At 48.5% G+C, this 15476-nt stretch overlaps 1 protein-coding gene across 1 annotated transcript in view; it reads left to right on the plus strand.

The window, feature by feature from the left end:
- The window catches only part of RFC1 (replication factor C subunit 1), a 711111-nt gene that overhangs the window by 593901 nt on the left and 101734 nt on the right, over positions 1–15476 (plus strand). Inside the window, exon 16 of the mRNA XM_078678327.1 lies at positions 8561–8649. Within this exon, the coding sequence (XP_078534453.1) occupies positions 8561–8649 (89 nt within the window). The remainder of the gene's footprint in view (positions 1–8560; positions 8650–15476) is intronic.

The following is a 15476-nucleotide window of genomic DNA, read 5'->3' on the forward strand; positions in this document are numbered from 1 at the left end:
GACTGGACTACGGCAATGCCCCTACGTAGGAATTGTGCACACCTTTTACAGAGACTTCAAACCATGCAGAACCCCGCAGCCAGACTCATCCTCTGCCTTCCCCGACAAACCCACATCACACTCCACCTCGGGAAATACCACTGGCTCTCCATACAGAAGAGATGTCAATTCAAGCTGCTGACCCACGCCCACAAGGCTCTACACAGTCAAGGACCTGCCTACATTAACCACCACCTGAACTTCCACTAACCATCGAGAAGACTACGCTCCACCTCGCTTTCACTTACCCATCCACCGAAGCGAAAGTGGAGCATGCTCCTTCTCCCACATCGCAGCAAAGAGGAGCGAAGCTACGTCAGAGGGTGTATTGCTACAGTGAACATTGAACAGTGTCGAACAGTGTCCAGAGTTAGCTTTTGCATTTGATCAGAACAGAACTGCTGGGCCAGGATGTGAAAGAATCCTCACATTGTCAGTCGAAATAGAGAAAGGATTGCTGATGACGGCCTTGTTGGTAGGGCTTATATCCCACACTGCTGCCATCTTAGATCGATGGATAACCTACAGTGGAATGAATTTCATTCATCTTGGAGTAGCCACTGTGCTATGAAAAGGAAGATAGGGTCAGAATGAGAATAAACTGAAGGACTTGGTGGTCGTGATATGGGATAGGATTATTGTTTTAATGATGACAATGTTGAGGATAAGAAAAGATAAGAAAATGTGTGTGAATTTAGCCATGTCGTGAGACCTGTGTAAATGCAAGTAGAAGGGATAAAACATGAACTTTTCAGAGTGAAACAATTCAAAGTAGAAGGATTCTGAACTGCAATAATAACTGGGCTTTTTAGGCGTATGCAAGTCAGGAACCCTGACAATACAGAAATCATGAGGGTTGTTTTCATCCTTCTTTCTGCCACAAGGTGACATCTTGACTGTAAGGTAGGGTATTTTGTTAAAAATGAAAAAGAATGTCAGGGGAGAAACTCTTGTCACTGGAGACGTAGTGTGGGGGAAAATGTAATAGTCTGAAAAGGATATGTAGAGGAAAAGACCATAATGCTGCAGGATCCTATGGAGAGGAGCTGGAGAAAAAAAAGTCACTGACAGGACATAATGAGATACTGCTGGTATTTGCTTCCTTGAAGCAGCAGTGTCAGATCTCCAGTGTCTGAAGACTATAGCTTATGTAGCTTCAATGTTGCTGTTTCCTTTAATGTTTCATTTAATAAAAGGTTTGTCAAATAGTTTTTCTTGTCACCATTATTAAAACAATGACATTTAAAAATTTGCATTTGCTGCTTTTCTTAAGGAAAAATAAATGTAATTTGTCCACTTAGCCTACGGAAAATAAATATATATAGATCTAGATATAGATTCCACAATCCTGTAGTGTCAGCAGCCCGGCAAGGCTCCAACACTAGCAACAGGTATAGACCACAACAAGGACTTTCGTTGAAAAAATAAGGTGCTTTATTCCATTGATGGGAACGGCAACAATATATATATAATATATATAAAGGCTAATTTTTCTTATTTCATAAAGAACAAAAGCACTCGCGGGGGCAGTTGCAGCGATTTTAAATCGCAGTGCAAAACTCATCTTACTCCTTTGTCGACAAAGGCGTAAGCCGAAACGCGTCTGTTCGTTGCGCTGTGATTAAAAATCGTTGCAACTGCCTCCGCAAGTACTTTTTTTCTTTATGAAATTAGAAAAAAGGAGCCTTCATTGATTACGGGAGTACACCCCCACGACAAAAGCACCCGTCCATAAGTGCTCCGACAAAGGTGTTTGGAGCCAGAAAAAAAATATATGTATATATTTATATATATATCTCCATCCATCCACTAGATTCTTTCAGCACTGCTAAAATTAAAATGGCACCCACTTTGTAGAATGTCGTTAGGGCCCATAATAGACTGTTAATGTTCAGACAAATACACTGTACTTTGTTTATTTAAGGTTGCTTTCATTTTTCTGCATGACCTTGATCACTGACGAAAATTTCATATGGCATTTTATTCTTTATTACTGGATTGTTTTACTTTCATATATATTTGTTCTCATAATTGTAGGGAGTGATGCAGAAAATCACAATAGTATTTGAAATACCATATAAGCGTTATGTATTCAGTGATTATAATTATGTATGATTTTTTTTGTTTTCCAAGTCTGCTGTTCCTTAACCAATCCGTCTAATCATTGTGATGACTGTGAATGCCATCCTCGTTAAATAAAAAGCTAATTAAAAAATGTAGTAATTGTTTTTTATGCCATTACTATGGAACAGTTTACAGCTGTAATACACTTATTCACACACACACACACACACACACGCACACGCACACACACACACACACACACACACACACACACACACACACACACACACACACACACACACACACACACACACACACACTTTTTTATGATAAACACTACCAGAAGGGGATCTACACATATCTCGCTCTCCTGAACAACTTATACAAAAAACTATGCGAGAAAGATTCTCACAGAAGACTAAAACAAAGGGGGTCGGGGTGATGAAGCATGCCACTAATCTGAAAGAGACACGTTAGTGATAGATCCTTACCTTAGACTATCCCCAGGCGCCAGACTGGATCCGGAAAGTTTTGCTTAGCAGTACCCCTGCACGTCGGTAGGTGGCATCGTGCGGCTCCCCATCCGTCGCTGAAGTCGTAAGCGCCGAGATGAGGTTACGGACACTACTTATGCCGCCCATGCGCGCTGACGTCAGTTCTTTCTTTTTCCACGCCGAAAGAGCAGATCCGGATTAAACACTTATCTCAGTCAATTTTTGACTACTTTTTTTTTTAGATATTTTGTCTCCTTTTCTTGTCTCCTGGTGCACTTAGGGATGCCCGGCTTTAAGTCTTGTGAGTCATGCTGCCGTAACATGTCGGTGGCGGACCCCCACGATGTGTGCCTCTACTACCTGGAGACAGACCATGACTCCTGGGACTGTCGAGCCATGGCCCCGAAGGCCTTGCGGGAGCGGCGCCAAAAGTTACTGGAGGTCCGGCATTCCTCTAACTGTGGCTCCGGGTCTACTTGCCGTCCACGGGACCGGAGCCGTCGCTCCTCGTACTCTTAAGTCTTCGCCTTCAGATTCTGGCAAGCGACACCATAGAAAGAAGTCGAAGAAGCGTGTTAGCTCCCCGACGTCTCCCCGTAGCTCCCTGGAGGCGGACGAGGGGGACAGAGGCTCCGCCCCTGCGGTTCCTCTGGAGCCGTGGAGTCCCGTGGCCTACCCGCTATACCTGGGTCCGTCGGCGACTCCCGAACAGATGCAAGAGTTTCTTGCTGCCATAGACCGCCTTTTTACGCCCCCTGCTGCTGCCGGCGTGCCTTCGAGCCGCGCGTCCAGATCCTGTTGGCCCGGCAGCTCCGCCACCTTCGCCACAGGACCCTGCGCCACCGGCCCCGGTGCCACAAGGTGCAGCGCCACCGGCTCCCGCCCCTGCCCCTGTTCCTGGACCATTTTGTTCCGGCCTGGGATCCGAATTGGGATACGGCTCTGGCTAGGCCCTGGCCGCCACTTGCCCCTTCTCCGGCCGTGTCGCCACAGCCGGCTCCCTCTACGCCGGACGAGGACTGGGACATCTCCGAGGACCCCCTTGCCCGGCAGTGTGACTCCGAGCAGCATTGTGTGGACGACCTTGAAGATGCGGGAGAAATTGATGTGTCTTCTGACCCGGGTTTGCCTCTCCCCCCCGGTGTAGGAGGGCGCTTCCTACACCGTTGTGCTGCGTCGGACTACGTCAGCTCTCCATCTCGTCCTCACTACGGTGGCCCTTAAAACCAACCTCCTTACGGAGGTGCTCCAGACAGCGTCTACGTCGTTGGAGCCACTGCTTCCTTTCAATGAGGCCCTCACCGAAGTCCTCTTGGGCACATGGTTGTGACTGGCCACGGGGGCGCCGGTGGATAAAAACTTCACTAGGCGCCTGGTGATCCCGCCTTCTTGACCACTTACCCCACGCCTGAGAGCCTGGTCATTCAGGCCTCGTTGTCACAGAGTGCCTTTCCCACTGCTCCGCGAGATAAGGACTCTAAAAGGCTAGACCAATTTGACAAGAGGTTGTTCTCCTCAGCCAGCTTGGGGTTGCGGTCGGTTAACACTGCCTGCTTATTGGGCAGTTACTCCCACGCAGTATGGGATTTGGTAGATCAGGTCTTGCCTCAGTGTTCTGAGGAGGTCCAGGCTGTCCTTTCCCAAGCGATTGCGGATGGTAAGGATGCAGCGAAGTTTGCCATCAGATGTGGTTTGGACACCGCTGATTCGTTGGAAGGGCAATTTCCATGACTGCGGCGCCACGCCTGTGTGCGTTCCACTGGGTTCTCTTCCGATGTCCAGAGCTCGCTCAAGGACATGCCCTTTGATGGCTCCCGCCTCTGTGGTGATAAGGCCGACAATGCCCTGGAGCACTTTAAAGTCTCTCGAGCCACCCCCAAGTCTTTGGGTCTTTCCCCAAAGAACCTCGCCACACCTGGGTTTCGTTCCTTTCATGGCCAGGGCAGGGGCACCCAAGCACGCTCTTCCGGCAAGCCGGTGCAGAACCAGCCTCAGCGTGGCCGCAGCCGTGGATTCCACAGGGGCAGGTCTGGTAACCAGCACGCGGGTCAGTCCACTTCCACCCCCGCTGCCTCCGCCTCAAAGCTTTCCTAATCCGAGCTTCAGGGAGCACCCTACGCCGGTGGGCGGCAGAGTCCACCACCACCTCCACCACTGGCGCGAAATTACATCAGACAAGTGGGTGCTGCAGATAATCCGCCATGGTTACGCACTCCCGTTTCTGTCCTCCCCTCCGGCCATGCCACCTCGGTACCACTGCATGTCGGCGGCACATTTGACTCTTGGCCAAGGGGGCCATCAAATGCGTTCCCTGTCAGGAAGTCTGGTGTGGTTGTTATTCCCACTACTTTCTGGTCCCCAAAAAGGACAAGGGGGGCCTGCGCCCCATCTTGGACCTCCGGGATGTCAATCGCTTCCTCCGGAAGGAGAAGTTCAAGATGCTGACTCTGGCTCAGGTCCTGTCTGCCCTGGACCCCGGAGACTGGATGGTGGCATTGGATTTGCAGGATGCTTATTTTCACATCCCCGTCCTGCCGGCCCACCGGTGCTACCTGTGGTTCACGGTAGGCCAGGAGCATTTTAAGTTTGCCGTGCTCCCCTTCGGCCTTACCAGTGCCCCTCGGGTGTTCACGAAGGTGATGGCGGTGGTCGCGACTCATCTGCGCCGATTGGGGGTGTCAGTCTTCCCCTACCTCGACGATGTTGAAGGCGGGCTCACCCCAGGCAGTCGTCCCCCACCTCCAGACTACCGCAGACCTCCTGCATCTGCTAGGGTTCTCCATCAATGTGCCGAAGTCTCACCTGAGTTCCTCTCAGAAGCTCCCCTTCATCGGAGCGGTTCTGGATTCTGCGCTGTTTCGGGTCTATCCTCCCGAGCAGCGAGCCTGGGATATTCAGGCTATGATTCCGATCTTTCGGCCTCTATCCCGGGTTTCAGTCATGATGACCCTCTGGGTCCTGGTCCTCTTGGCCTCCTGCATGTGCAACATGCCAGATGGCATATACGGGCTCTGCAGTGGGACCTCAAGTTCCAGTGTGCACAGCATCAGGGCAACCTGTCCGATCATGTCCAGATCTCGGAGGGCCCTGCTTAACAGTTGCAGTGGTGGCTCACGAATCGTGGTTGGGGCAATTGCAGATCCCTCACCCTTCCCCAACCAGAGCACACAGTGGTGACAGATGCGTCGCTGCTTCGATGGGCCAGCCACTTGGTAGAGGCGGAGATCAGAGGCCTCTGGTCTCCGACGGAGTCCCGGCTCCATATCAACCTTTTGGAGCTGCGGGCGATCCGACTTGCACTGAAGGCATTCCTTCCCTCTGTCCGGGGAAGTGTGGTGCAGGCGTTCACGGACAACACCACTGTCATGTGGTAGTGCAACAAACAGGGCGGGGTGGGGTCGTGGACCCTGTGTCAGGAGGTTCTGCGCCTCTGGACATGGCTGGAACATCAAGGCATTACCTTGGTGGTTCAACACCTGGCAGGTTCTCTGAACACCAGATCGGACGAACTCAACCGCCGGTGCTTGATGGATCACGAATGGCGTCTGGACTCTGACGTGGCGCATGGTCTCTTTCAGCAGTGGGGAGAGCCTTGGTTAGATCTATTCGCCACCGAAGAGAAGCGCAATGTCCTCAGTTCTGCTCTTTGGAATTTCCAAGGTTGCACTCGCTTGGCGGCGCTTTTCGTCGCGAGTGGAGTTGCGGTCTGTTGTACGCCTTTCCACCTATACCACTTCTGCCCAGATTGCTGAAGAAGATTCGGCGCAACTGGGCCCAATCCATTCTTGTGGCTCCAGATTGGGCACGAAGATACTGGTATGCCGAACTACTCAGCATGGCGATCGATCCCCCGATCCGACTGCCTCTTCGGGAGGATCTTCTGTCGCAGCAGCAGGGAACGTTCCTCCACCCGAACCTATCCAGCCTCCACCTCCAAGCTTAGAGATTGAGCGGTGACAATTGACAGCTTTCGACTTCCTCCCGAAGTCTGTGATGTGATTTTGGCAGCCAGACGTTCCTCCACTAAAACGGTATACACCTGTAGGTGGCACAAATTTGTGGCATGGTGCACAGCAAAGGCTGTGGATCCCCTTTCTGCCCCTCTTTCAGAAGTTCTTCTGTTCCTTTTTTTTTTATCTGGCCCAGCAGGGTTCTGCTCTGGGCACTATTACAGGCTATCTTTCTGCCGTCTCCACCTTTCTACGGCTTCCTGATCAGCCTTCTCTTTTTAAGTCCCCGGTTGTTAACCGTTTCTTGAAAGGCATTACACACATGTTCCCTCCGGTTCCGTTCCAGTGGGACTTGAATCTTGTGTTGACTTACTTGATATGCGCTCCCTTTGAGCCGCTTCACAAATGTCCTTTGCGTCTTCTCACCTTAAAGACTGCTTTCCTGGTTGCCATCACCTCTACCAGAAGAGTGAGTGAGCTCCAGGCTCTTTCTTCTAAACCTCCTTTCCTTTCTGTTCAACCGGACAAGGTGGTTCTAAGGACCCGTCCTTCTTTCTTTACAAAGGTTGTCACGCCCTTCCACATCGGGCAGACCCTCACTTTGCCCACCTTCTTTCCGCCTCCGCATCCTTCCAGAGAGGAAGAGAGGCTCCATCGCCTGGACCCAAAACATGAGCTCTCCTACCTGAGCCGCACACAACAGTTCCGGGTGGATAACCAGCTCTTTGTTGGCTACGTGGGCGCCAAGAAAGGTCGGGCCGTGCACAAGTGGACCATCTCCCGGTGGGTCGTTCTGTGCATTAAAGCTTGTTACTCCTTGGCTAAGAAGGAGCCTCCTCTGGGACTGCGTGCCCATTCCACCAGGGCAATTGCAGCCACTATGCCTTGGGACGCGGTGTTCCCTTGCATGACATTTGTCAGGCAGCTACTTGGACCTCGCTGCACACGTTTATGAAGCACTACTGCCTAGACAGTCCGGTCCGGAGAGACGGCTTCTTTGGCCGCTCTGTACTCCGTGACTTTACCGGGGTTGGTATTGCTGGGGTATCTATTCTAAGGGAAGGAATCTATTGCTAATGTTTCTCTTTCAGATACACAATTTACTTATTGTGTAACGATATATCTGTAAGAGACATTAGTTAGTGATAGATTCCTTACCTACCCCCCCCCCCCCACCCCCCCCACCCATCCTCCCCGCGAGCTGATTACCAGGGTTAAGGTTATCCCCTTATAGGGCCCTACTTTTATGCACCAGTGGTCAGTCTCTTGCATGGCTCTGCGTTTCGGCGCGGAAAGTCGTGTGCAGAACTGACGTCCGCACGCATGGGTGCCGCCTAAGTAGTCTCTGTGATGTCATCTCGGCGTTAACGAAGCCAGTGACGGTCGAGGAGCCGCACGACGCCACCTTCCGACGCGCAGGGGTACTGCTAAGCAAAACTGTCTGGATTCAGTCTGGCGCCTGCGGATATTCTAAGGTAAGGAATCTATCACTAACTAATGTCTCTTACAGATATATCATTACACAATTAGTAACTTGTGCTTTAGTGGGTGAGGGCAATTTTAAAAACCTTATGGGTTTCCTTAAAAGGTATTTTTTCTCTTTCTTTCTTTTGGCCACTTTGGTTTGACATGGCCCTAAGTTAAAGTGCCTATCTCCCCCCTTTTGTTTTAGCCTTTTGTGTGAGTCCTTCTTTTATAGTGAGTTGTGTATATATACCATTGTCATGTTTGCCTTCTCTGAAAGGATGTTTGTTCAAGTAGTTTACCAAAATGAAATCAGTCAGAAATAATGAATAACTAATATGTAGAACTAGCAAGCTGACTAACTAACTGATTTCAAATATACTGTATTTTAAAAATATTTTACATGGAAATATATTTTCCAACTGCCCATTGCACTGAAATCTTTACCATTTAGTAGATTAAAGATGCACAGAACTAGTCTGAATAGTGTAAATTTAATTGAAAGAAGCTTGACAAGACTGACCAATTTTATCCGATATTTTTTCCTAGGTTCCTCCAAATCAGTCAGCACGAAGCATGCACTAATTATGGATGAAGTAGATGGAATGGCAGGAAATGAGGACAGGGGAGGCATGCAGGTATATTTGTGCTTTGTAGCATGCACAGTAGTTAAGTAGGCTGTGCCCTAAAGTCGCTCTTTGATCACTTTTTCTTAGTTTTAATTTTTTTATTACTTGTTCAAAATGGCAACTACATTGCAAGCCCGACAGTGTACAATGTGATACCTTTACATCACTCTTATATTAGCATTTTGTTATGATTTGTTGGATTCTATACATAACAATTTTATGATGTGACCAATGCAACAAAGACATTTCTTTTAAATGTTGCTGTTCTTAAATTATTGATATATATATATATATATAGATATATATATATATATATATATATTCTTTTCTGCTTGTAACTTTTTTATCGCATTGTTTGAAATCGTTATTGCTTTGAAAAAAGAATATTACTTATTTTTCTATCTTATGATGGGCTGCTTTGATTATTTGTCTGATGTGCGATCAACCCAACAGCCAAAATGGATGCGTGACAGCAGAGTGCTGTGCCTCACCTTGCAATCCGGTGTCATCCATCTGGCAATATTGTGTCTTAGAAAGCTTATGCCAATGCTACCTGAATATGAACAGCCTGAAAGGCCGTGACACAAATTAATTCCAGAGCCTTATGGTGGGTATAGATATTGCAGCATTCTGTGATGTGCAGTCTCGCAGGCCCGTGAAGGATGGTGGTCATTGTGCAATCTGGGACTCAACAGCTGTATGCCTGCATTGTCGGATGTGCCCTACCTTTCCACTATGCATTTGAGGTGCAGTGACTTGAGACTGGACAACGCTGGATGAGAGAGGTTCAGCAGAAACTTGGAGCTTTTGGCAGGCAAGAATCTCATGTCCAACGCATTGGTGATTGCCCTATTATGCATCGTAAAAGAGAAAAGTAGGGTCTGGTACTAAGCGGTAGGGAACTACACTGACGGAATGCTTTCTTTGTGAAAATAGATACTTTGGATGTTTTAGGTGCTACAGTGTGCCATATTGAAGTACAGGCAGTGAGCTGACAATTTAACAGTTGGCAGGGTATGCCCAGATGTGGGTCCCTTGCTCACTTTGCCACTGGATTCAAAATAACCTGGCTGATGAGAGTTATGAACCCGAAACCAGTCCCAGGATGCTTGTTTCCGGTCCAGGGAAGACATGGCTTGGCAGTTCGGGCTGGACTGTTCCCATGAGGCACAGGGTCAGACTGATTTGCATATGGCCATGTCTGAACTGGGGTGGTGGAGTGAGCTAAAGAATGGTGATGGATTATACCCAGATCAGATGGCTGGGAGTGCGTGTTTGATTTGCTCAAACGCTCCGTCCATCATCCCCTTTGGTATCGCTATGTTCGCCCTAAGTTGGCAGGGTATGCCAAGACGTGTGTCCCTTTCTCACTTTGCCACTGGATTCAAAATAGCCTGGCTGATGAGGGTTATGAACCTGAAACCGGTCCCAGGATGATAGTTTCCGGTCCAGGGAAGACATGGCGTGGCAGTTTGGGCTGGACTGTTCCCATGAGGCACAGGGTCAGACTGATTTGCATATGGCCATGTTTGAACTGGGGTGGTGGAGTGAGCTAAAGAATGGTGATGGATTAAACCCAGAACAGTTGACTGGGGGTGAGTGTTTGATTTGCTCAAACGCTCTGTCCATCATCCCCTTTGGTATAGAGGTGTTTGTAAGCGTGGTACTCAGGCAACTAAGCTGGTTGGATGCACAGACCCAACTGTTGTGAAATGGCTCAGCCTATATGTGACTTTGCCGTCCACCTCTATTCTTAAGGACTTAAGCTAGCCAGAGAGTAGGTAGATGCAGAGGAGGACTGGTGTCTAGCTGGTAGGTCTGAAGAGTCCACTGGGCTTAACAAGAATCTGCATCCTAGTGAAAATTGGGCACAGCTACCAGAAAGTTGCTGCGTAATTTCCAGGCTACCCATGAATCTGGTCCAGATACTCTCACAAAGTCCTGATTAGCCTTACACTAGGCCATGCTGAAGATGGGGTGTGGGAAGTCCAGAGACGAGGCCAACTGACCTCTCATAAGCACAAAACCCTCAGACAAATACCTCCTGACTAGAAGTCTCTGAAACTTGGGGCCAGAGATTGTAGCCAACCTAATGAGGGAGTTGATACAAAGGCTACCTTAATTGGCCTGAAGGTTAACCTTAAATCTATAGATTAAAAAAAATGTACAATTTGCATTGGATTAAGGTTTTGGCTTTTGATGCTAGGCGTGACTGCGAATATCGATATTCGCAGATTCGAGGCACAAGTGGAGCAGGGAGGACGAATGCAGAAGCAAAGCACGGGTCAACTAAAAGGACCGTAGTCTCAAGACAAAGACGTACGTTGTGGATATTGTTGAGACAATCCAGTCACTCCTAGCATCAAAAGCCAATACCTTAATCCAATCCTAATCTTCCACATATCTTGGTGGCTCCCTTGACCTCTCCTACATCACAGATAAAGAAAAACGTGAAGGAAGTTGAATCCAAAGGTGAATTCATCACTTAAGAAATCAGTACATGAACCTATATAGAAGAAGGTTACCTGGAAAATAAAATGAAGTACCTCAAATTGATGACAGAGGTGTCTATAATTCCAGTTGATTGAAAAAGAACTTATCCTGATGAAGGTGTTATAACAAAAAAACGAAATGCTGCGTCGACAACCCAAACTTTACTGTTCTTCATGTGAATTGACACATTTTTTAATTCTTTACACCTTACGATCCCAGATGTAAATTGATTGTACTTTTAATTTTTAATTTTAATGTACGGCACTGTATTTTCTGTATTTTGGCATCATATATTGTATGTAATAAATTGTACAATTTTTAATGTTTTGTTTATCATATTATTATTTGTGTTTTCAGTTATATGGCTGCGATTTAATTGGCTTTTGAGTCATGCGGGGTGACACATTATTTCTTCTCCACTTTTGGAAACTCAGGGACTTGACCTTTTTTTGTAATTTGTGCCTGTCACCTGAGCACAATGAGGCTGCCTGCATTCTTTTCGGTTCAAAAAGACTCTCTGTGACCATCGAGCTCGTCGCCTCAAGATGTCACCCTGGGTGGCGACTACACTCCCCTGTCCCAAGGACATTGAGGGGTAACATCATCCACAACCTTCTGCTGCAGATGAAGAAGTGTTCTTCCACGGGGATAGCTATGGTTCCGAGCTTGAAATTGAGAATCTGCCACCAGCAGTCAGTGAGTACGGCAACCCTTCCCCTTCGACACCGCTCTCCAGTCGAGCAGCTCACCTTCAAGAGGGACACAGCCATCCAGGCCTTTGGGCCATGGTGTCCACCAACCATTTACTAAGGACACTCGGCTCGGTGCTGGAGAAACCCTCAAAGCCAACTGCTTCGGCGCCAGCTACTCCAAAGCCGGCACTGAACCGACCTTCGGCGTTGACTACATCTGCCTCAGCGCTGGCCAGACTATCTTCGCCGAAACTAACGGTGCCCTCGAACCCAAGACCATCAAACATTAAAATTGACATTGTTGCCGGCCCTGTTTAACCGATCGTCCACAGTCTGCAAGAGGAGATCGACTCAAGGCAGAAACACCTGGTCATTTATCCCCATGCACCTGGATCTTTGCCCGCCCTCCAGGGTCTACTGCTACTCCAGCTTCCAAGTGCCAACTGTCCTTTGAGGAATCTTTGGACATTCCGGCAAAACAGTGCAAAAGATGGATAAGTGAACCAGCCCTTTACCTCTCTCTGATCCGACTCTCACTCTGTTCCTCAGCTTTCTCCTTCCCACCTGATTCTCCAGTAGCCCCCCTTGCTATTACACCCCAGTGAACTCCTCACTCTGATGCTGGTGGGCAGGGGATGATACATATGTCATTCCTCCACAAGGTAACTCATGGGGCTCATTTGATAGATTCACCTAGGGACACACACCCTTACCTGTACCATGCCCGTCCCTCTCCTCCGGACGATTCTCTGCTCTTTCAGGATTTGGTGGGTAGACCGGCCCTATTCCACAAGGTGGGCCTTCATACAGAGCCCTTAGAGGAGCACTTCTTTTTCGAAACACTCTTCTTCCCTCACCAATACCATCCCATGCTTAAGGGCATGTTACCGGACATGCCTGACTTGTTTAAGGATCCGTCGTAGCCAGGGTATTTACACCCAGGGTAAATAAGAAATATAAAGCTTCACCTACGGATCCTATTTATATTCATGGTTAACTCCACCTGATTCCCTAGTAGTCATTACATCTCATGAGTTGGCCAATTCTCAGGCCAGTGGAAATGCCCTGTCCCCGGAGAAAGAGAGCAAGCGCATGAATGCTGCAGGCTAAAGGGCAGCAGCCCAATCCAACAACCTATGGCCCATTGCCAATTCCATCAACCTCCTCTCACATTATTACAGTACCCGGAGGGACAAAATGGAGTTGCTCCTTTAGTACACCTCAGAGGAATACAGCAAGAGGGGCATGAGGTAGTTTCTGAGGGCAAGCAGATATCGAACACTATCATTCGCTATGCCCTAGATACTGTAGACTCTGCTGCCAGGGGAAATAATTCTGGCTTTTTGTTACATAGGCACGCCTGGCTTTGTATCTTCAGTTTCAAACCGGAAGTTCAGCAGCACCTTTTTGGTCTACAAGTGTTAGAAACAATTAAAAAGGATAGAGAGACAGCTAAGGTGATGAGAGCACTTGAGTCCCCTGCTCCTTGTGACTCCTTTTGCTGCACTTCCTATCTTGGAGGCCCGAAGACCACTTCCCCCTAAGCCTCCACGTCACACCAGCACATTCGGGGACAACAATCTTCTCCATTGGAAAACGATGGAGGGTACTACAGGGGTGATAGTTCTAAAGGCAGAGGAAAAGATGGGTCCCTCAAAGGAGCTGCAGCCGCCACCAAACCCCGACTGCCCCTTCTTACCCCCGGTCGTGGGCGCCTTCAAGACTTTTTCCCCCCACACAGCAGTCCACCACCTCAGTCCAGTGGGTATTGGATATTATCCAACATGGTCATTGTCTGGACTCTCTCCTGAGTACCTTAGATTTGTCAAAGAAGAGGGCCAAGCACCCCTCAAAGGGGCTATATATCCCATTCCCCGCCAAAAGCAGGGTACAGGATTGTACTCCCTGTACTTCTTAATACTTAAAATGGATTAGTCCCTCAGTTCTATTCTGGACCTTAGACTGCTTAACGAACACGAATTGAAGGATGCTTATTTCCAGATTCCAATACATCTGGCGCATCGGCAATATCTCAAGTTTGTGGTCAGCAGAATACACTATCGATTCAAAGTACTCCCCTTCGGAGTTACCACTGCCCATAGGATGTTAACCAAGTGCCTTGCTGTGGTGGCCGCACACCTGCACAAAGAGGGTGTTCATGTCTTCGCTTACCTGGATGACTGGCTGATCAAGAGTGGCACCGCCCAGCTGTGTTGCGAGCATATACAAGTCACAATCGATCTGCTCCACAGGCTAGGGTTTACCATCAACGCTGCACAATCCCACAACCAGCTCCTCCATATCCAACCCTATTTGGGGACCATTCTCAACACGGAGGCAGGCATGGCCTATCCAAATCCTGCTCGAGTACAGTCTTTTCAAGCACTGCTCTCTCTTTTCCAGCCACATCAACAAGTCACAGCCTGGACAGTCATGCACCTCTTAGGCATGATGGCCTCCTGTGGTGCCATAGTACTGTATGCCAGGTTACACATGCATCCGCTGCTAGTGTTGATTGAACGCCGCAGTTGTCACTGCAATGATGGAACACCAACAACCTGTTGTAAGAGTGGCCTTTCCTCTACCCTGTTCTGTAGAGGACTGTCACAACGGATGCCTTCCTTACGGGATGGGGGCACATCTACAGGCTCTGACTTCCAGCCCTCAGAACAGGGTCTCCAGATCAATTACTTGGAACCTCTAGCCATCCATCTAGCATTGAAGGCTCTCCAACCACACCTGATATGCAAAGTTGTCCTTGACCGCACGGACACTTTGACAGCCAAATATTGCCTTCAGAAAACAGGGGAACACACACTCGCCACAACTCTTTCAGTTATCTTAGAGCATTTGGCCATAGGTTCTCCATCGCAAAATTAATTTATTAGCTGAGTACCTTCCAGGGATGTACACCGACTTGCCGACCACCTCAGTAGAATGCCGCAACAAGTCCATAAGTGGGAACTTCACCTGCAAGTCCTCCTTCACTACTTCTGCAGGTGAGACTGTCCAGAAATAGACCTGTTTGCAACTTTAGAAAACACCAAATGCCCAAACTGTCCCTCCAAGTTCCCACAATCCATGGGAAATGCACTACAGATTAATTGGTCAGGATATTTGCCTCCACTTTTCTGCCGGTTTGTGGTACGAAGTCTTCTGCAGAAGACTCTTACTCTCATCCTGGTGGCTCCCACATGGGCTCACTAGCCATGATTCACAGCTCTGCTTGAGCACTCTCTGGTTCCGCACAAGAGGCTCCCCAGCTGGCCGGACTTTCTCATTCTGAGCCACGGGGAAATCGGGCACCCAGATCCCAGGATGCTCAACCTTGTGATCTGGCTCCTAAGGTCATAACATTTGTATACCTCAAACTTCCTCCGGAATGTATAAGCATCGATAAGGAAGTACGCGGTCCTACCTCCCTGGCCTGCTATGCAGCAAAGTGGAAAAGATTTGTGTTGCTAACTGTCACTCAAATCTCATTGATCCTTTTGAAGCCACAGTGCAGGACGTTGTTTGTCACCCACTATATCTGCAGGTTTCTGGTCTAGCCTTCACCTTCATACATCTACACTTGGAGGTAGTGGCTGCCTACCTTCAGAATAGACACCACATCTCTCTCTCTCTCTCTCGCTCTCTCTTCAGGATTCA

This window comes from Lissotriton helveticus, chromosome 2_2, assembly GCF_964261635.1.
Source record: "Lissotriton helveticus chromosome 2_2, aLisHel1.1, whole genome shotgun sequence".
In the NCBI taxonomy this organism is placed as follows: domain Eukaryota; kingdom Metazoa; phylum Chordata; class Amphibia; order Caudata; family Salamandridae; genus Lissotriton; species Lissotriton helveticus.